The 22,629-nt window shown below is 48.2% G+C and overlaps 1 protein-coding gene across 2 annotated transcripts in view; it reads left to right on the forward strand.

Moving 5' to 3' along the window:
* Nucleotides 1–22,629, forward strand: part of WDR46 (WD repeat domain 46) — a 49,054-nt gene that overhangs the window by 23,045 nt on the left and 3,380 nt on the right. For both annotated transcript variants that reach the window (XM_068250181.1, XM_068250182.1), the window contains exons 8-14: nt 1,240–1,390; nt 2,783–2,918; nt 6,659–6,758; nt 8,968–9,121; nt 13,231–13,378; nt 17,919–18,013; nt 19,036–19,131. In XM_068250181.1, the coding sequence (XP_068106282.1) occupies nt 1,240–1,390; nt 2,783–2,918; nt 6,659–6,758; nt 8,968–9,121; nt 13,231–13,378; nt 17,919–18,013; nt 19,036–19,131 (880 nt within the window). The remainder of the gene's footprint in view (nt 1–1,239; nt 1,391–2,782; nt 2,919–6,658; nt 6,759–8,967; nt 9,122–13,230; nt 13,379–17,918; nt 18,014–19,035; nt 19,132–22,629) is intronic.

Genomic DNA, 22,629 nt, shown 5'->3' on the forward strand with positions numbered 1-22,629 from the left:
TTGTAGGATGGTAGAAAAAAGGATGACATTTTTGTTACAGAGTCTCTTTAAGGAGTCGGGAGTAATTTTGGGTACCTGGAGTTGGAGTCAGTCGGTGGTTTCAAAAACTGAGTCGTCTGATGATTTTTGTCCCGACTCCACAGCCCTGGTGTAAACTTTTCAAAGAGGGGTTTCCTATTACCTTCTTGTCATAGTTTCCTTATCTTATCTGAAATGGCAAGTTTCTGTTATTTGCATTTTGAAATAAGCTTGTTACTGTAGCTAAAAAAAAGTCCCACAATCCTGATGGCACTGCACAGTTCAGCAAGGGCACACAGGCCAGATTAAAGACGAATTAAAAATTATGGGACATTCAGGGACCTGTTTAGAAAAAAAGGGTTTCCATATATAATTGGGGCACTATTTTTTGGCATTTTTTTTTATTTTGGGATGCTGCAACCCCCTTCAAATGATAGGTTAAGATTTTTGTTAAATCCGTATCGCTTGGTCAATTTTTGGTTGGGAAATATCAATGTAGTGTGACTCTGGACTTATGTCACAGAGTGTATGCCCAGCTTTAGTTGGAACCCAGCCCCCTTCCAGTGATATCAGTAGCAGGGGAAGTAATGGTTAATAAGATGCTAACAGAGTTAATGTAAATTTTATGCAAATTTATACAGCTTGGCATTAAAGGGAACCAGAGAGGAATGGTTTGGTAAAATAGAAAAAAGATTTTATACATACCTGGGGCTTCTTCCAGCCCCATAAGCCTGGATCGCTCCCACGCCGCCGTCCTCCGCTGCCTGGATCCGCCGGTACCGGGCCCGTCACTTCCGGCGGACGCGGCCAATTGTCCGCATCACAGGGGCTCCCTCCATACCCGTACACATGTGGCTGTGCAGTAAGCAGCCACACGCGTACCTGTATGGAGGGAGCCCCCTGTGATGCGGACAATTGGCCGCGTCCGCCGGCCGACTAGCCGACTCGCGGCAATGACGGGACCCGGTACCGGCGGATCCAGGCAGCGGAGGACCGCGGCGTGGGAGCGATCCAGGCGTATGGGGCTGGAGGAAGCCCCAGGTATGTATAAAAGCTTTTCTTCATCCTCTCTGGTTCCCTTTAAACCAATCAAGATGATCAGCCACTGCATTTGGTTGTTGCAATTCCAAGATACATACATTAACATTAAGTTGTATAGTTTGCATGAACATGAGGTTACGGTAAGCGAGTGACGCATTGTTTCTCTGCTGCCCTCTGCAGGTGGCTACACACAAATACAATGTTTGCCGTGGCTCAGAAGAAGTGGCTGTACATATATGATTCGCTAGGGGTGGAGCTTCACTGCATCAAGAAGTTTAACGATGTCTTACGGATGGAGTTCCTGCCGTACCACTTCCTGCTAGCGACATGTGTAAGTGTTATTCAAGCAATCAAACCTGCAATGGAAACTCGCATGTGCCGTGTCTGACCACAGAAATGTCTGCCATTGTACTCCTAACAACCAGTGAGGTCTTTATAGACTCTATAAAGACCTCACTGGTTGTTAAGCTGGCCACTAATGATCCAATCTTTTTCATCCAATCTTACCATTTCTATATAATATAAGGTAACTGCCTGAAGTATCCATTTAGTATATTCACTTACTTTACCCTTATACTACATAGATTTGGTAGATTTGATTACGAGGGCCGAGATCCTCACACATTTTTGATACAGCTCAAATGAATTGATGGGTCGGAATCAGGAAAGGTGCGGTCCATCAGGTAGAACACATTCCTTTCTTTCTCAGTCCATCCTAAACACTGGCATGGATCTGGCCCTCCAGGCCTGGAGTTCGACACGTGTTATAGGGGAACTTTAAAGAGGAAAATAATGTAATACTTCATTTTTACGATAAGAATGTATAAATGATTTAGTCAGTCTTTGCCCATTGTAAAAGCTTTGCTCTCCCTGATTTACATTCTGACACTTATCACATGGAGACATTTTTACTGCTGGCAGGTGATGTTAGTGGAACGAGATGCTGCTTGCTTTTTTGGCAGTTGGAAAAAGCTATAAACAGGGATTTCCCATAATGCAATGAGGTTCTCAGACAGGAAACTGCCAGGACCATGGTCCTGACATCACAGTGTGGGAGGGGTTTTACCACAATATTAGCCATACAGACCCCTTGATGGATCCGTTTGAGAAAAGGAATAGATTTCTTATGTAAAAGGGGGTATCAGCTACTGATTGGGATAAAGTTCTTGGTTACGGTTTCTCTTTCACCTATGCTTGAACGTCATCCCAGTCAGTAGCTGATACCCCCTTTCCCACAAGAAATCTTTACCTTTTCTTGAATAGTGAGGAAAAACGTCAGTTTCCAACTACCAAGCACGCAGTATCTCCCTCTGTGCATGAGTATATAAAGCAACTTTTAACATTTTGCTGGGTTTGTCTGTATTTTTTTCCCCACTATCTGCCAGCAGTAAAGATGACTACCTGCAGGCTCACGGTGGATCAGACATGGGCAAATTGCACAGCGAATTGCAATCATTTCTTGTTCTATCTTCTATTTTATTTATTTTTTATTTATTTTTTTACTTCTCATTTTGCAAAGTATTGACTGCCCCCCCCCCCCCCCCCCCCCCCTCACTACTGTCTTTGCTAAATTTCCAATTTAAACCATTTTATTTGGCCAAGTTACAGGATGGAGAAGTGAGTCTGATTGGTTGCTGGGAGATCAGACAGTTCCTAGTCAGACGCACGTGTATGAGGTCGTGTCTCGTCATCTCTCACGTCTCTCTTCTCTCCTCCCCTGCAGAGTGCCACCGGCTTCCTGCAGTACCTGGACGTCTCTGTCGGGAAGGAGATTGCGGCGATCTGCTGTAAGGCCGGCAGACTGGGCGTCATGTGTCAGAACCCGCATAACGCAATCATCCACCTGGGCCACCACAACGGTACCTATCGCAGCTCTGTGTGTGATGTGCTTCCATACGAGCCTTCCCTCGGACAAATCTCACAAGAATGTATAGTACTCGTACTCGTGCTAGACCGCGGCATTTGGAACCAGACGACGGGTCAGCCGAGAATCGTTAACACCCGCCTCTCCCTTAGTCTAATTTTAAAAAAGCCAGTTTTACTTTCCTAGGGCTTTTACCGGCCCCCTGTAGTCTCCCTGTGCCCGCCCCGGTACTCAACAATCCTCCAGTCCCCCGCAGCGGCTCAGTTTCAATTTCACCGACTGAGCTTGTCCTTGGCTGTGCACGTCCTCGTTAGCACTCCTGTTGCCAGGAGTGTCCTGCGCAGGCTCAGTATGGGAAAATAGCTACAGGATGCGCCCAGCGAAGAGTGCGCAAATGAGGACGGGAGTGCAAATGAGGACGCGCGCGTAGTGGGCAGTAACAGGCTCAGTCGGCGAAATTGAAACTAAGCTGCGGCCGGGGAACGGACGATCGTTAAGGACCGGCACGGGCACAGAAGACTGCAGGGGTCAGTAGAAGCCCCAAGGAAGAAAAACGGCTTTTTAGACTAGGTTCCCTTTAAAGAGGAGCTGTCAGGCATACTGTCTCAGAGAAAAAAAACACATATATAAGTAGATAAATACTTGCTCTATTTCATAACATGTATTGCACTGTCCATGTTTTTATTTGAGTGATTTTTCTACAGAAAAAAAGAGAAAATCCTTCTTAGCATTTCCCATTTTAACTGTGGCTATTTTGAAGCCAATCCTGTCGTTATTTCCTCCCTTACTCTCCTCTGCCTGATTGTGCTTGCATTGCTTGCCCTCCGCTATAGATAGTGCATTGTCTCAGAATGAGACATATTGGCCAATCAGAGAAGAACAGAGGTGTGGGAGGGGAAAACAGGAGGGAAAGAGGCTTCAGCCAATCAGACTGCATTAGTTAAGTCAGAGGGGAAATTAGAGTCAGGTAAACTGGGGAATGATCATTTATCAACAAGAAAAGTAATGGTGATTTTAACTTTTGGATTGCCTGGTTAGCATCCTTATTACTTGTTTACCAGATAAAAATAAAGAATTGATTTTTAATTTCATGCCCGACAGTTTCACTTTAACCACTTAAGGACCAGGGTAGTTTCTTCTGATCGGTGCTGCGTGGACTCTCCAGCCCGCAGCACCGATCAGGAAATAGCCAGGGCGATCAGACTTCCCCCCCCCCCTTTTTTCCCCACTAGGGGGATGTCCTGCTGGGGGGGGTCTGATCGCCGCCGGCTACCCGCACTTTCCGGGGGGGGCTCTTCAAAGCCCCCCTCCGGAGCGCTTTCCGCCCTCCCCGGCTTTCCCTCCCTCTCCCTGTACCTGTGAGTGGCGCAGGACGGAGTTCCGTCCTGCGCCTGATAGGATAGGCTTCTGCCTATCAGATGCTGGCGATCCCCGGCCAATCAGAGGCCGGGGATCGCCGATCTACGTCACGGCGCTGCTGCGCAGCAGCGCCGTGTGATGTAAACAGCGGGGATTTCTTCCCCGGATGTTTACATTATGCGTGCGAGCCGCGATCGGCGGCTCGCACACTGTTCACGGAGACAGTCTCTGTAAACTGGCATGGAAAGGCCGCTCGATCGAGCGGCCGTTTCCATGCTATACCACTAACGACCCGCCGACGCCTATCGGCGTTAGGCGGTCGTTAAGTGGTTAAGAACGGTAGAAGGCAGTGATTATCATCCTTGCAGTCCGATCCGTCCTGGCGGTTCAGTTCAGATGAGAACTACTGCTAGTCACACTGAAGGATAACAAACAATCGTTGCATTGAAAGTACTCGTGTGTGTCATATTTTCCGCTAATGATCTGATCAGCGGACTGTCATGCCGTTGCTGAATTCACACATGCAATGACAGCATTTGTTCGTACCTAAAGGTACCCAATACACTTATAGAATCTGACAGGAATCTATCTGATGTGTGCCAGATTTCCAATAGATTTCAGAATTAAATCTATTCAAAATCGATCGAAATGCAGTGTTGCACTGTTCGATCTAATACAACCCTATGGGCCATCAATCTGCTGCCAGCAGCCGATCGACCCAGATTTTCCATCCGGACCGGTCGAGCAAATCGATTGAAATCGATCTGCTGATCAATCATGCTTTCTGCTGCATCGAATTCTGGCCAACTCTATCAGAGCGATTGAATCGGCCGCCGGTCGATGGCAAAAATCGACCAGTGTATGGACACCTTATCCGTCAGGGATTGCTTTGTTTTCTGACTACTGCGGTCTAAAGGCACATACACACGCCGTACTTTTGCAAACGACGGGTCCGTCAGACTCTCCCGCGGTGCGGTCGTTCTGCCGACAGTAGCACGTGAGTACAAACTGTCGGCAGACTGATAAGACTGTTTTTGACTAATCCGCTCGGATTATCAGTCTGCCGACAGCTTGTACTCACGTGCAACTGTCGGCAGAACAACCACCCCGCTGGAGGGTCTGACGGACTCGTCGTTTGCAAAACTACAACGTGTGTACGCGCCTTAATGTGTGTACAAAGCATGTCTCTAGACGCCGAGTGTTATCTGCTATGTAAATCTCTTCATTCATTACCTGAGAGTGATAAAGCCTCAGATTATGCATATGAATTATTAAACTGGAATAATGATTGGTAAACAAGATAGTCGGTGGAAAGAGGGATGTACACAACTGGGGACGGTCTCAGATTTATTGTCAAGACAAAGTTAAGCTACATTTTGTTGATATAGTTTCTATAAAGATAGCAATGCTATATCTATATTATGCAGGGATGGAGGGGGGATCTAGAGAAAATTGTGAAATTCTTAATGCTTCATATATCGATTGTTCTAAGAATAAATTACTCTGTAATGTAGCAGAAAAAGCAGTTAGACCTCTTTTCTATGTGTTTGCTGCCTAGCTTATCTGAAGCAGTGACTCATGCTGTCATGTCACATTTCAGGTTACTGCAGTAGCTGTGATGGGTTTCAGAATGCAAATGAAGCAGACGTGTAGCCTCACCCTGCAGGTCGCTATAAAAATCGAAACCATGACCACTGCTGGGGTGTACATGAGAATTTCATAGTTGCTGATAAGGCAAGGTCCTCATAACGCCTTCACTGATCTAAAATGTGAGCTGGCAGCATGAGTCACTTGCTTCAGACTTCTAGATAAGAGAAGCTCAGAATTCCACTTCTAAAGGTGGTGATACATCTACCAATGATGGGCAGATTCGACTAAGAGATAGATCTCTCTGATTGAATCTGAGTGGAGAGAGATCTGTCAACTGCCCATACACCACAGGCCGATTCCTGATCAATTTCAGAATGACATCTTACAGGAATTGGCCTGGTAACATCACCTTGCCATCCGCCCGGTTCTGTCCCCTTATTGTAAAATATGCTAGCCCCCAAACCCCCCCCATGGGCCCGTGCGTGAATACTTTAACTGCCACTGTCTACACACACCCCACGTGGTTGCAAGGGACTGCGTCGGGGTTCCGTAATGTTTGTCGCTCATCCTGATATTGCACGCTGTTACTTCCACACACCCCCTTGTACACGTACACCCTACACCTTACAGCATGTCCGGTCAATACATGCAACCAATTTCATCCTGAATTGTTTGCAACGTCAATCAGGCATGCTCCTTGCGGCATTGATTTTAATCTGATTATAATCGAATCAGGCCCATGTGTGACTTATCCGCTGTCCTGTCATTCTGCTTTCTCTCCACCAGGGACTGTCACTCTGTGGAGCCCGTCTATGAAGGAGCCTCTGGTGAAGATGTTGTGCCACCGCGGAGCTGTCCGAGCTCTGAGCGTGGATAAGACGGGAATGTAAGTGCATTACATTTGTTGTATTGTCTCTCACACACTAAAGGATCAAACCCTTTGTCTTTAAGAGGCGTGCCACAGCTGGAAAAGAGGGATGACGCCCTCTAAGTAGTGTTCAATAGAAAGAAGAGCTGGCACATCCAAAGTGAATCTTTATTTGTTCAATGCATGTAAAAGCATATGACCATTGTTTCGGAGCCATGTAGGGCCCCTTTATCAAGGCAATGTTTTCTTGGAAGTAAAAAGCCTGGCTGGCTGCTGATTCCAGATGAGTACACATCACTGCGAGTGTTTAGAGTGGAGTCTGACTCCCACTTTCTCTACAGGAGTCTTTGTGCAGCGGCAGACAGATTTTTGCCTCCGAGCAAATAATGCCTTGAAAAAGGGGCCCTACATGGCACTGAAACATTGGCCATATGCTTTTACATGGAACCAATAAAGATTCACTTTGGATGTGCCAGCTCTTCTTTCTAAGGAATGTGAGTTCACCACAACGCTAACTCCCATTACACAGATACCTCCTTATCCCTGTCCTCTACACCTCATTCCTCTCCTGCAGGTACATGGCCTCCTCCTCCCTGTCTTATACACCTCATTCCTCTACTGCAGGTACATGGCCTCCTCCTCCCTGTCTCACACACCTCATTCCTCTCCTGCAGGTACATGGCCTCCTCCTCCCTGTCTCATACACCTCATTCCTCTCCTGCAGGTACATGGCCTCCTCCTCCCTGTCTCATACACCTCATTCCTCTCCTGCAGGTACATGGCCTCCTCCTCCCTGTCTTCTACACCTCATTCCTCTCCTGCAGGTACATGGCCACCTCCTCCCTGTCTTCTACACCTCATTCCTCTCCTGCAGGTACATGGCCTCCTCCTCCCTGTCTCATACACCTCATTCCTCTCCTGCAGGTACATGGCCTCCTCCTCCCTGTCTTCTACACCTCATTCCTCTCCTGCAGGTACATGGCCTCCTCCTCCCTGTCTTATACACCTCTTTACTCTCCTGCAGGTACATGGCCTCCTCCTCCCTGTCTCACACACCTCATTCCTCTCCTGCAGGTACATGGCCTCCTCCTCCCTGTCTTATACACCTCATTCCTCTCCTGCAGGTACATGGCCTCCTCCTCCCTGTCTCACACACCTCATTCCTCTCCTGCAGGTACATGGCCTCCTCCTCCCTGTCTTATACACCTCATTCCTCTCCTGCAGGTACATGGCCTCCTCCTCCCTGTCTCACACACCTCATTCCTCTCCCGCAGGTACATGGCCTCCTCCTCCCTGTCTTCTACACCTCATTCCTCTCCTGCAGGTACATGGCCTCCTCCTCCCTGTCTTATACACCTCTTTACTCTCCTGCAGGTACATGGCCTCCTCCTCCCTGTCTCACACACCTCATTCCTCTCCTGCAGGTACATGGCCTCCTCCTCCCTGTCTTATACACCTCATTCCTCTCCTGCAGGTACATGGCCTCCTCCTCCCTGTCTCATACACCTCATTCCTCTCCTGCAGGTACATGGCCTCCTCCTCCCTGTCTTATACACCTCATTCCTCTCCTGCAGGTACATGGCCTCCTCCTCCCTGTCTCACACACCTCATTCCTCTCCTGCAGGTACATGGCCTCCTCCTCCCTGTCTTCTACACTTCATTCCTCTCCTGCAGGTACATGGCCTCCTCCTCCCTGTCTCATACCCCTCATTCCTCTCCTGCAGGTACATGGCCTCCTCCTCCCTGTCTTATACACCTCATTCCTCTCCTGCAGGTACATGGCCTCCTCCTCCCCCCTGTCTTATACACCTCATTCCTCTCCTGCAGGTACATGGCCTCCTCCTCCCTGTCTTATACACCTCATTCCTCTCCTGCAGGTACATGGCCTCCTCCTCCCTGTCTCACACACCTCATTCCTCTCCTGCAGGTACATGGCCTCCTCCTCCCTGTCTTATACACCTCATTCCTCTCCTGCAGGTACATGGCCTCCTCCTCCCTGTCTCATACACCTCATTCCTCTCCTGCAGGTACATGGCCTCCTCCTCCCTGTCTTATACACCTCATTCCTCTCCTGCAGGTACATGGCCTCCTCCTCCCTGTCTCATACACCTCATTCCTCTCCTGCAGGTACATGGCCTCCTCCCCCCTGTCTCACACACCTCATTCCTCTCCTGCAGGTACATGGCCTCCTCCTCTCTGTCTTATACACCTCTTTACTCTCCTGCAGGTACATGGCCTCCTCCGGCTTGGACAGAAAACTGACCATCTACGACCTTCGGACATACAAGCCGCTGACTTCCTTTGGCCTGCCTCTGGGGGCGGGATCTCTTTGCCACAGTCAGCGGGGTCTGCTGGCAGCAGCAACAGGAAATATCGTGCAGGTAACCTAGGGCTGTGAACACTGAACTCACTTTTTATGAGTAATGGCAGAAATCACAGGTCCTTTCGCAGCAGTTATAGAGTAAACCTAAAACGATAAAGTGATTTTAAAGAACACCTATAGTGAGATTGATATGGAAGCTGCCATATTTATTTATTTTTTAACAATGCACATTGCCTGGCTTTCCTGCTGTTCCTCCGCTTGTAATACTTTTAGCCAAAGACCCTGAACAAGCATGCGGATCAGGTGCTCTGACTGGAATAGCTGCATGCTTGTTTCTGGTGTTATTCAGACACTGCTGCAGCTAAAGAGATAAGCAGGGCTGCCAGGCAACTGGTATTGTTTAAAAGGAAATAAATACGGCAGCCTCGATATCCCTCTCACTCCAGGTGTCCTTTAAAGGTGGTTACACAAGGGTCAATTTTTTTTCCAGTAGATTTGAACACCTTGACCGGTTATGTCAATGATTTGCTTACCTCCCTCCATATGGCTGATTGATAATCCTTCCATTGCTTTTTTTTTTTTTTTTTTTTTTACACACATATAAGTAATATACTCATAAAGGTGGGTTGCAAGACTTGCAAGCACCGTTAGAGCCTGTGGTAATATAACCGTCCCCGCTCGGTATCCCAGATATGTAAATGCAGATGTTGGTCGGTCGCTCTCCTTGATTAGCTGTGAGGCCTGTGAGTCCTAGGGACTATAGAACACCCCTTGGGTTATGGACTATACTAAAAAACTCACTGGTGGTGACTCCCTTGATGATATAATATAATATGGATGAGAAGTGTAATCTCCTTCCTTCTTGGAAGAACAAACCATTCATTCATGGATAAAGTATTGTTTATTGGTGCAGCAATAAACAATACTTTTTTCATTAATGAATGGTTTGTTCTTCCGAGAAGGTAAGAGATTACACTTTTCATCCATGTTATATTGCCATAGTATCATATCATCTAGGGCCCCTCCACCAGTGTGTTCTTTAACCTCCTTAGCGGTAATCACAATTTCAGCTCGGTAGGAAAAACATGGCAGGAGCGGTATCCCCGAGCTGAACTCATGGTAGCCGCCGGGAGGTCTGTGCAGAGCAATGTGCACAGCGGGCATTTTAACTCTCCTCCCGGGGGATCCCAACGTCGGACGCCATTCTTCTTCCTCTTCTTCGAGGCTCTGCTTCCTCCTGGTAAGATTGCCGTCTGTTGTCATGACGATAGCTGGCGATCTCACTATAGGGTTACAGCGCCACTCGGAGGACAGAGGGAAGCTGCAGCGCTGGATCCCAGGGAGGTGAGTGAGTGCTGGGCTGTCCAACTATTTATCTATGCAAACTTGTTTATCTGTCCAACTGTTTAGCTGCCTTGGAGTATTTTCCTATCACTGTGTATGTACAGTGTTATTATCTTAATAATTAGCCTAGTGAGTGCTGGGCTGCTGCAGAACTTCCTGGCAGCATGATTTTTTCCAGGTTTTAGGATCTAAAAGCATGCAAATAAATTGCAACCCTTTAGACCCTAAAATCCGGAAAGAATCATAACGCCAAGGGGATTAAATAGGAGACGGCTGTATTGTGAGACGTGATGAATAAACGTTTATTCTTCCAAATAAGAGAGTTAGAGCCTTATACAATTTTCACTGTAGCCACTATTAAAAAGTGACAGCAGGTAGGAAAAAGGCTTAGCAGGGCAGCTGGGGGTTAACACAGTCCCCCTCTTCCTGGTCAAATGCTAGCAAACATTTCCTTACTTGTAGCTTCCGGTACATCAGAGGCCAGAAGGAGCTAATTCAGCCCTATTCCCCTTTCAGCTCCTGGAAGAACATAGTCCCCCTGCTGTGTGACGATGCCATCAATCTAGTTTCTGCTTGACAGGAATGGTAAAACCCAAGCTTCTGGGAGAATGGTGTCTGCATTTTTGACACCTTTGTCCAGAGCAGCAAAAGACACTTATCAAAGTCCCTCTGGAAGCAGCTGATTAATGTGACCCAGAAAGTCCCAATATTCATATTTTCTGCACATTTTATTCATAATTCATGGCATAGCAAGCCCCTAGGCCCATCAAATCTGCACAAGTCGTGGGATTGAGCGTGGCACTTGTTTTGAGAGGTGTCTGGACCAATCGGACTTCCAGAACTGAAGTAAGACAGGTTCCAAGTACCACTTTAATACTAGAAGGTTTAACTCGGTCATATTTCAGAGAGAGTGATGGCAGTGAAATTACCCGATTTCCAGAGTGAAATCAATATTTTTAGTTTACCGATTGTACATACAATCGAGATTACACATGTATGGGCACCTCCAACCTATCGTAACCGTTTACTGCACACACAGTGAATTTGCCTCCAGAAGTTTATAGTGCAAGAGACCTGCATGGCAACCGTGGCCTAGTAATATGGGATTGATGAGTGATTGTCACATTAAATATTGTCTGCAGCATTGCGACCAATCCTTAGCGTCAGTCTGCTCACCGTATTTCAATCCATCTGGTGCGACTATTCCTAGAATGGTAACGGGAGCAGATTAGATGGGATTAGCACGCTCTGTTGAATTTTCTACCTTTCTACCTTCTACATGAAAAGCTACAATTACCGACCAGGGAGATAAATTACTGACTTGGGTGTAGTTGCCTCCAACACAAATCAGTGTCAGCAAATGTCAATTCATAAAGCCTTCAACAAGCAGTAAGCCTGACGATAGTTACCGACACCTCTGGTGATGACTTAACAAGATACCGACACCTCTGGTGAGGTGTTAACAATGCAAAGTGCAGGGAGCCGAAGTCTGTGTGAGTTTTCTGTGCAGGGAGCCGTCTGTGTGAGTCATCTGTGCAGAGAGCCATCTGTGTGAGCCATCTGTGTGAGTCATCTGTGCAGAGAGCCATCTGTGCGAGTCATCTGTGCAGAGAGCCATCTGTGCGAGTCATCTGTGCAGAGAGCCATCTGTGTGAGTCATCTGTGCAGAGAGCCATCTGTGTGAGTCATCTGTGCAGAGAGCCATCTGTGTGAGTCATCTGTGCAGAGAGCCATCTGTGTGAGTCATCTGTGCAGAGAGCCATCTGTGTGAGTCATCTGTGCAGAGAGCCATCTGTGTGAGTCATCTGTGCAGAGAGCCATCTGTGTGAGTCATCTGTGTAGAGAGCCGTCTGTGTGAGTCATCTGCGCAGAGAGCCGTCTGTGTGAGTCATCTGTGTAGAGAGCCGTCTGTGTGAGTCATCTGCGCAGAGAGCCGTCTGTGTGAGTCATCTGTGTAGAGAGCCGTCTGTGTGAGTCATCTGCGCAGAGAGCCGTCTGTGTGAGTCATCCGTGCAGAGAGCCGTCTGTGTGGGTCATCTGTGCAGAGAGCTGTCTGTGTGAGTCATCTGTGCAGAGAGCTGTCTGTGTGAGTCATCTGTGCAGAGAGCTGTCTGTGTGAGTCAACTGTGCAGAGAGCTGTCTGTGTGAGTCAACTGTGCAGAGAGCTGTCTGTGTGAGTCAACTGTGCAGAGAGCTGTCTGTGTGAGTCAACTGTGCAGAAAGCCATCTGTGTGAGTCATCTGTGCAGAGAGCTGTCTGTGTGAGTCATCTGTGCAGGGAAAGTCTGTGAGTCATCTGTGCAGAGAGCCCTCTGTGTGTGTATTCTGTGCAGAGAGCCGTCTGTGTGAGTCATCTGTGCAGAGAGCAGTCTGTGAGTCATCTGTGCAGAGAGCCGCCTGTGTGAGTCATCTGTGCAGAGAGCCGTCTGTGTGAGTCATCTGTGCAGGGCAAAAGAGAGATATTGCCACACTGCTCTACTCTACCGCTCAATGGGCTGCGGTTATTTACCGACCTTCAAAGGCAGCTGGGAAAAATCTTTATGAATTAGCACACCGACGGGAAAATACCGAGTGCGGTATTTTCCCTCCCAGATTTTTTTTATCGCACTGCTTTTTATGAATTGAGACCATTCTCTGGGAAATGCAGAACATTTCTTGCATCATTATATGTCAGTTATACACTAGTCAGCAATGTTTTTATGACACCTTGAAAACAGAAAATCGTAAAGGAAATGAATGCTACATTTGTGACTAAACACCCGCCTGAACCAGAGGTCTTCTGTGGCTGCTCAGAGCTGACCTGTGTGCTCCGATATGTCCCCAGGTGTATAAGGACACTCACCTCGAAGCCCCGAGCTCCCCCTACATGTGTCTGTCTGTGAAGGCGCCAATCCATGGCCTGCAGTTCTGCCCCTACGAGGATGTCCTGGGGATTGGCCACGGCGGAGGATTCACCAGTATGCTCGTACCAGGTTGGTTACATCTCACATGTTGAAGTCCACACAGTTCTAACAATTGCCATCGTGTTGGACAACTATTAGCTCTCTCCACATCGTAGCTGTCAGGAATGCTTCTTGCAAAGGTACAGAAACCTGGCTTCCCCAGCATCCAGTAGCAGAAATGGGAGGCACTTTCTTCATCAGCCACTAGATGGTGCTGTGCTGATATGAGAGGGCTTCAGATTGGGGCGGGGAGGGGGGTATGCCATAGTACTTGAGCTAGGTGGCTTCCTTGAGGGTCTGCTGTAAGTCATGCATGACTACTAGTTAAGGCAGCCATACACTGATTTTCTTTTTCCATCACTATCTGGCAGATTCAATCATTGTGATCAACTGCTAAAAAAAATGTTTTGGCAGAAATTCGTCAATCGGCGGTGGGTCGGGGGCACAGCGTTCAATTGGGTTTGACCGATGCAGAGTGCTGGCAGCAGAGCCAAGACTCACCTTTCCGCCGGCGTACCTTCGCTCTATGCCACGGTGCTCCTCCCTGTGTCTTCTTTCCCAGGGTGCCTGTGTCATGTGACAAGCGCTAGAAGGCAAACTAAGGGCAGCATACACACCGGATCTCTAGTGTTTGGCCTCTAGCGCTTGTCACATGCCACAGGCGCCACGGCATGGAGAGAAGACAGCGGGGCAGGCACCCCGGCGGACAGGTGAGAGTTGACTCCACTGATGAGGTGGGGGGGGGGGGGGGGGGGCTGTGGGCCTGCCTCCACAGATTTTCAATACATTTCATGCTAAAATCATTGTGTGGAAGGATTCAATCCCTCATAGATCAGACTTGATCAAACAGGGATCGATCTGATGTTTGAATCTAGTTGCAACCTATTAAGCTGGCCATACATCAGGATTATAATCGGATGAAAAACTGTACCGCCAAGTGCATGCCCGACCAACAAAGCAACCAATTTGGGGCGGGAACTAGTTGCATGAATAGGTTGGACATGCTCAGGGCCGGATTTACAGCTCAGGAGCCTATAGGCACAGAAGCTCTGTCGCCCTAAGCCCCGCCCACCAGCACAAGCCACCCCCCAAGGTACGCCCCTTTTTTTACTCAAGATACTACCCAAGACAAGTAGAGAATACGAACAATATGCAGATTTTGCCAATGGCGTGCAGAATTTTACCAAAGATAGTCTACTAACAGCAACAAGCAGATACCTGTAATACAAATCACAAGGAAGTAATACTAATAACACACAGTTTCCAATTACAGGCAGGTACTAAGTAGATTTTAGTGATGGGTAGATTCTAATGATAGGAAGGTGGTGGTAGGCAATATGGATGCTCGGTGTGTTGATGCAAATTTGGTTGCAAATAGTCTGCAGGTTGAAAGTTAGACTAATCAAAATCAGCTGCAGTGGCATTTGATTAGTTAAATTTAAATCGGTGAGGTCTCTTTCAGACGGGAGGCTGAACAGTGCGCTTGCCAGGGTGGTAGTGATCGGTCAGTCCTAGTGACAGGCAGGCAGTACATTGGTACATTGATCCCCTCCTCCAAGCCAGTGGGAAACTGCTCCGTCGTGCCTCCTCCCCACTTTATAGAAACAGCACACTGGGTGTACTCACATGATGTTACAGTAAGGATTGAGCTTGATCCTTACAGGTGACAGTATAATATGCACGGATTTTGAAGTGGCACACCTCACCCGTACGTTGGGTGCTAGACCTGGGTGCCAAGCCACGTTACCCTAAAGTCTATAGTCACAAGTAAGATCAGGTCAGCACGCCATTGTCACAATGCAGTGTTCCGTTTATTGCAGAAGTCTTTGTCGACTTCTACAATAAACGGAACACTGCATTGTGACAACAGTGTGCTGACCTGATCTTACTTGTGACTTATTATAATAAGAGCCTCATCAGTCCTTAAAGCGGACCTGAACTAGGAACATCCTCTCTGCTGTAAAAAATTAAAAAAAGCATAATAACCTTTAAAGAAAAACATTTTTGTTACAGCTGATACAAATCCTGCAATAAATCTGCAGTGTGTCTACTTCCTGCTTCCATGAAAGCAGACATTTTGTTAACATGATGTGCTTTCAAATTAGCTTATCTGCTATGGCAGAGGAAACAGCTGAGAGATCAAATTACAACTTGTGATTAGACACAGATGAGTGGGAATTAGACAGGCTAAACTCTCTAAATACATACAGGGTGCACTTCTCTCTGTTTTATCTTCTGTCCTGTTCAAGAGTTCAGGTCAGCCTTAAAGGATACTTTAATCTGAAACATAGCCTCAAATTGATGCCCTGTGTGTGGGGGGAGTTATGCACAGGCTTACCGCACCTCTGTGGCCCAGCCTCTGCCTCTGTTTGCCTGTTATCCTCCCCATTCTATGTGTCCTTGTCGGCACCCTCTGACCCTCACATAATACTCTGCGCATGCACAATACGTCCGTTGAGTATGTCTCGGTGCGGCAGCGTGCACATAAAGCAATTAGACTTCCGAGCTTGCGCAGTCAAAAGGCGCCCAAGCAGACATACTGTGCATTTGCAGCGTAGTATATCCGGGTCAGAGGGCGCTGACCAGGACCCTTAGAATTGAGAGGATAAAAGGCAAATGGAGACAGACGCCCGTCCAGGGAGGTGCAGTAAACGTATACACAATTACCCCCATGTACACAGGAATTTAAAGATATATTTAAGGTATCATTTAACCCTTACTGATCTCCCCACTGAGAGACTACATTACTCCCCTCCCCCATCCCCTGTGTGCCTGCTGACGAAATCCTTCCCTTACACCATCAAGTAGTCCCCCTCCCAATCTGACACCTACAACCTGGAATCCAGCAGTGTTTCTATAGGGCAATTTCAGCAGCACTGACCATCTGTCACCTGATCAGAGCAGCAATGACATCTTATCAGGTCAGGTGACAGCTGAACAGAGCTGCGATATCGCCCTATGGAAACACTGGGAAGCATCACAGGATTGTCTCAGCAGGGGACACTGTCTGTTGTAGTCTCTGCTAGGAAAAGGAGGGGGTGTCAGGTCTGCATTAGCAATCAGTCACTTACTCTGTCTGCTTAAAAGCTAAGTGTCTGTGTCACTAACGTTGTGGGTTTCTCCCTCTCTCTGGTCTGTGTCCTATCGCAGCAAGTCAGTCTCACTCACTCTCCAGTCTCCAGGGACCACGGGGCACTGTGTCACACACTGCTGTTTGTGACTATCACACACGTGTGCAGACAGCTTCAAGCCCCCGATAGTATACACAGGGGGCGGGGCGGGGCTGTAACTATACAGTGCAGGCCAGGGCTATCTCCTACAGTCCTACCTACAGGGCTGTTTCGTCCGCCCCATCCCTCCCTCCCCGTCTGTCACCTGATAACAGATTCTGGCAGCTTTAATGGACAGGAGAGGTGTCAGTGGGCAGAGCTTTTTGCCTACCTGTGCTGCTGCTGCTGTATTCGTCCTCTTTATCCCCTTCCATCATGGCTCTGGGCACAGCCAGGCAGGCTAATTTCGCCGGTGAGTCCCTCCACATCCTCTTGGCCGCCCACGTGGTTAGCCACGCTCCCAGCCCCAGGACTTCAGCCGGCAATACAGAGGAACAATCGCTCCGCCCCCCGCCGCCTATGCACGCAGCCTGCTGTTCACTTGCAGCGCTGCGTGCAGGCATGAATAGGGTGGGCGGGGAGAGCGGCACATAATGACAGACTGTGTGTCTATCACTAGCCGCCCGCCCCTCACTGTAGTTGTGGCCGCGGCCGCCGGATCACAGTGCAAGGAGGAGGCGGCGGGCGGCGCTTGCATTAGTGTTGCATTTTTCACGGTTTCAATTTTAAAGGGACATGAATTACCCCGCCTTTGGCCAACCAGGCGCCCCTAGGCACGTGCCTAGGGTGCCTTATGGTAAATCCGGCCCTGGACATGCTGCAAGATGTAGGGCTGACTTGCTAGATCGGGTGCGAGGGGATAATGGCGATCGATATTGGGATGAGCAATGTACACGACAAAACCTCCAATGTTGCCCCCCCCTAATGTTCAACCCCATGGTGCCCATTGCACTATTTATTACTTGTCCACCGATCCTTCATTCCTGACGTGATTGCCGTCAACCACACGGGGCGCGTGTATGGACGAAGGTCTGGGCAGTGAAGATTAGGGGACAGCAGTAAATGCGGCGCACTCTGATGATTCCGGTTCGATTTCAGCATGAAATTGATCGGGAATTGGCCTGTGGTGTATGGGCAGCTGACAGATCTCTCTCTAATCTGATTCAATTAGAGAGAGATTTGTCTCTTGGTGGAATCTGCCCATCATCATCCCTAGATGTATGGCTGCCTTTAGTGTATGGCCATTATTGTGGCTTTGAGGTACCCCAGGAGAATCTCCTTGCATAATGATGCACTGGACAGATTTCACCATGCGGAAGCCTTATTATATTTGCACGTATCTTGTCAGATGTATCACGAGTTTCTCACTATCTTTATTCTCCTCCACCTCTTCCTAACCTGCCGTTATACGGATCTGTATGCCATTTCCCATCACTGTAATCCGCTTCTCTTTGTGACAGGGGCGGGTGAGGCCAACTTCGATGGTCTGGAGTGTAACCCGTATGAAAGCAAGAAGCAGAGGCAGGAATGGGAGGTCAAAGCCTTGCTGGAGAAGGTAATGTGTATAATATATATCGAGTAGCGATGGGCAGCGAGATGCTCAGAAGTCAGGTTTGCATGCAAATTGTATGCGGCCTGGAAATGGTAAGTCAGAGACTTCAGGAAGTATGATTGGCCACTCTACCAGGGGGAGGACACCAGAGTCTCTAGATTCCATCAAGCAGCATCACTGTGGGAGGGGCTTTATACCAGGGGCGGACCCCAGAGTCTAGATTCCAACAAGCACCATCACTGTGGCAGGGGCTTTTTACCAGCGGGCGGACCTCAGAGTCTAGATTCCAACAAGCAGCATCACTGTGGGAGGAGCACTATACCACGGGGCGGACCCCAGTCTAGATTTGAACAAGCAGCATCACTGTGAGAGGAGCACTATACCAGGGGGCGGACCCCAGTCTAGATTTGAACAAGCAGCATCACTGTGGGAGGAGCACTATACCAGGGGGTGGGCACCAGAGTCTAGATCCCAACAAGCAGCATCACTGTTGGACGGGCACTATACCAGGGGGTGGATCCCAGAGTCTAGATTCCAACAAGCAGCATCACTGTGGGAGGGGCTTCATACCAGGGGGCGGACCCCAGAGTGTAAATGATTTAGTCACCGTTTGCCCATTGTAAAACATTTTTACCACCCTGATTTACATTCCAAAATGTATCACAGGTGGCATCATCTTTAGTATTGACATTGGATCTCTGCAAAATGTTTATCTGTTGAGAGTTCTAAAGGCAGTACTAAATATACCTGGTCTCCCAGAATGCTCTGGGTGGAAAATTCTGCATAGCTAAACAGCCTAGGCTAAACATCACTGGGAGGGTGAGGCTTTATACCAATATACAGCAATATATAGATATAGGAAGTGTTTCTGATGCTGAAACCAGTAAAATTACCGTAAAAGTGTGTATCCTGAATCATGTACTGCATTGTTATGTATGCGACTACAGTGCAAACATGAGACTGAAGGGACACAGCTTGGTGGCAGGTTGGTGTCCCGGGACTGACACCTTGTCTTGTGTCCGCAGATCCAGCCGGACCTTATCACGCTGGACCCAACGCAGCTGGGAGAGGTGGACGCCATCACCATGGAGCAGAGACGCAAAGAGCAGGTGGAGAGAATGGTACGCATTGCCTCGTCATTTTATTTCCTTATTCTGAATTTTGTGTTCTTTCATCTTCCTTCATCTCGTTCTTTAAAGTGGACCTGAACTCAGAACTTCCTCCCGGCTCTAAAGGATAAGCAACAGCATAATAACCTTTAAAGGAAAACATTTCTTTGTTACAGCTGATACACATGCTGCAATAAATCTGCAGTGTGTCTACTTCTTGCTTTAATTGAAGCAGACATAGGGTTAACATCCTGTGTTTACAAAGTAGCTGCTCTAACGAGGCAGACAGCTGACACAGCTGAGAGATCAAATTACAGTTACGATTAGTCACAGGTGAGAGGGAATTAGACAGGCTAATCTCTCTAAATACATACAGGGTGCATTTCTTTTTCCCTCTGTCCTGTGCAAGAGTTCAGCTCCACTTTAACTTGAAACCTCAAGGCTGTGCGCAATGATAGATAATCACTGCCAATAGGAACCACGTGTCTGAGAACAATAAATAATAGTAACACTTACATTATTAAATATATTCATTAAACTATTAGCAGGCACCATGACAGCAATAATTACATTGAAATCATAAAAGAAAGAATTGGCTCTTGGTCTTGGGTGCATGCAAATTTATATCCACTTTATTTGGATAAGAGATAATTCTTTCTTGTATGGTTTCAGCATTATAGGTAAGAGCTGGTGCAAATGAGCAGTAAATACAGCGTTTTCAGCAGGCGGAAAAAACGTTGTTTGAAGGTGATCAACTGCTGTTCTATTCAAATAAATATGAGGGTTTTTAAATGACAGGGATAGCCTTTTTGCGCCGTTTACGTAAACGCTTGGTAGATCCCGTCGTTTCATCCCAGACACTACATGAAGCGTCCAAGATGGCTACGTCCGACTGGTTCCATGAATCGTCGGCAACCAATGCCAAATGCTTTTCTGCGTTTAGCATTGGCTAAATGAGCCGCCCGCAGCCGTCCTGCAAAAGCCTGTCTTAACCAGCCCTTAAATGAGTACTGTAGGGGGTGTAGGAGGGAAAAAAAGAATTGAACTTACCGGGGCTTCTAATGGTCCCCTACAGATGTCCTGTGCCCACGCAGCCACTCACTGATGCTCCGTCCCCGCCTCCAGTTTACTTCTGAAAACCACTGCGCCTGCGCGATCGTCCCTTCGTTCCCGCTGACGTCATCAAGCGTGTATTGCCCAGGCCCAGTACGGTCTGCGCAGTACGCTCCTGGTGACGTCAATGGGAACAAAGACACGGCCGCACAGACGCAGTGGTTTTCCGATTTTAAAGTCGGAAATTCCAGAAGTGAAATGGAGGCGGGGACCAGAGCATCGGTGAGTGGCTGCGTGGACACAGGACGTCTGCGGGGGACTATTCGAAGCCCCGGGTAAGTTCAACTCTTTTTACCCCTACCCCCCTACAGTAGTCCTTTAAGTAAATATACTGTAAATGTATTTTATAAAGAAACAATATTTACATCTACATGTACAAACATAAATGCTATCTTTATTGAAGTTCTTGATGCAATAGCTGTTGCCTTGTAAAGGCGCGTACACACGCCATACCGCCTCAAACGACGGGTCCGTCAGACCCTCCCGCTTGGTGGAGGTTCAGCCGACAGTAGCACGTGTGTACGCTGAGCGGATCGTTCAGAAACAGCCTTATCAGTATGCCAACAGCGCGTACACACGTGCTACTGTTGGCTGAACGTCTGCCCAGCGGGAGGGTCTGACAGACCCGTCATTTGCGGCGGTATGGCGTGTGTACGTGCCTTTAATGTAATTGATTTATGTACTAATTCAAAAAGAAAACGTATCCATATAGGCAATAATATAAGATTCCAGCCTCAATAAGTCCAAGTAATAACGTTTATTATCCTCCTCGGAGGTAACCCCGAGTCAGGCTTAGGGTGGAAATAAGAAGCCAGGAGCGGTAATCCCGAGCCTGGCTCGGGGGAGGTATAGGGAGGCAGCGCAGCATCGCAATGTTTCTTACCCACCTCCCCTGGGATCCAGACACTGGCAGCCATTCTCCTTCCGGTCCTCTGAGGCTCTGGATTAGAGACAAAAGAAAGCAAGTGGTTGGCACTACAGTGATAACACATGCACAGCTCAGCTTAAAGGACATGCAGACTGCACAGGAGGATGGAAGCACACACTCCTTCTCAGGAACCTCTTCAGCGTGCTCAAGCTTAAAACACCAAATGGCAATGGATAAAAAGAAGCAGGAAAGCCGGCACTGCTGCAAGTGTTCTGTTCAATATGGCGTGGGTAACATGCAATAAAGCAACATCTTGCAAACATGAATGTGAGAAAACACATACCCTGTGAGAGGAGGCGTGGATGGTGGTGGGTGCTGGGCACAGGATGCCTGACGGCCGTTTCGCGCTGGATAGCGCTTCCACGGAGGCTGCAAAGAGGCTCTGGATTGTCATGACAGAGGACGATCTCACTATAGGGGTACAGCGCCACCCGGAGGACAGAGGGAGAATTGCAGCGCTGGATCTCTGGGAGGTGAGTAAGTGCCTAGCTGCAGCAGATCTCACCGCGCTGTGCAGATAGGAACTTATAGCAGCGAGTGGAGGGGGAGTTCCTGATGACTAGCAGAGGAGGAAGTACTGGGGGAGAAAAGTGCTGTGACTCTCTTATGTCACAGCACAACTAATAAAAAAAAACAACATTAAAATAATTTTCTTTATAAACGAGGTCAGTGATACTTTAAGGTCAATGGGAATCCCTGTAAAAAAACAAGTCGGTACTTACCTAAGGAGAGGGAAGGCTCTGGATCCTAATGAGTCTTCCCTCTCCTCTGCTGGTGCCCGTTCCAGCTCAGCATCCCCCATAGCAGCATTCAACCAATTCGGTCAAACGCTGCTATCTCCGCTGCCGAAGGGAGGCTTTGGGAGCCCGAGTGCTCCTGAAGACAGGCTGCTCCGTACTGCGCATGCGAGAGCGCCCTCTATCGTGTAAACGCGCATGCGCAGTATGGAGCCGCTTGTCTTTAGGAGGACTCTGCTCCTGAAGTCCCCTGCGGCGGGGGATTTGAACGGCACGGAGGGCACCGGGAGAGGAGAGGGAAGGCTCATTAGGACCCAGAGCCTTCCCTCTGCTTGGGTAAGTATCTAACTTTTATTTTTGAAAAATGGATTCCCATTGACATTAGTATTTAAGTGCCCCAGTGCTGCTTCAGCAGAAAAGGACCAAGATGAAGTGTGGCACAAGGCAAGATACTAGCCTTCACTTCCCCCATAGTCTAGTGGTGGTGGGGGTGGAGCCAGGCACACAAGGGGGTGTGGTTCCCAATTTTGCTAGGGGGTGCCATGGGTTGTTGCTGCAACCACCTCAAACTGACAATGTTTCAACTAAAAACACTGTCACTGGTGAGCTCCTCTGGACGGGAAGGCGGCGTTCTGTCATTTTTACTGATTACAATTATGCACATTTGAAGCTCTGGGGAGGCGCATAAAATGGCAAGGAGGGCCACATCCGGCCCGCGGGCCTTGTGTTTGA

The sequence above is a fragment of the Hyperolius riggenbachi genome, chromosome 8 (assembly GCF_040937935.1).
Source record: "Hyperolius riggenbachi isolate aHypRig1 chromosome 8, aHypRig1.pri, whole genome shotgun sequence".
Taxonomy (NCBI): Eukaryota; Metazoa; Chordata; class Amphibia; order Anura; family Hyperoliidae; genus Hyperolius; species Hyperolius riggenbachi.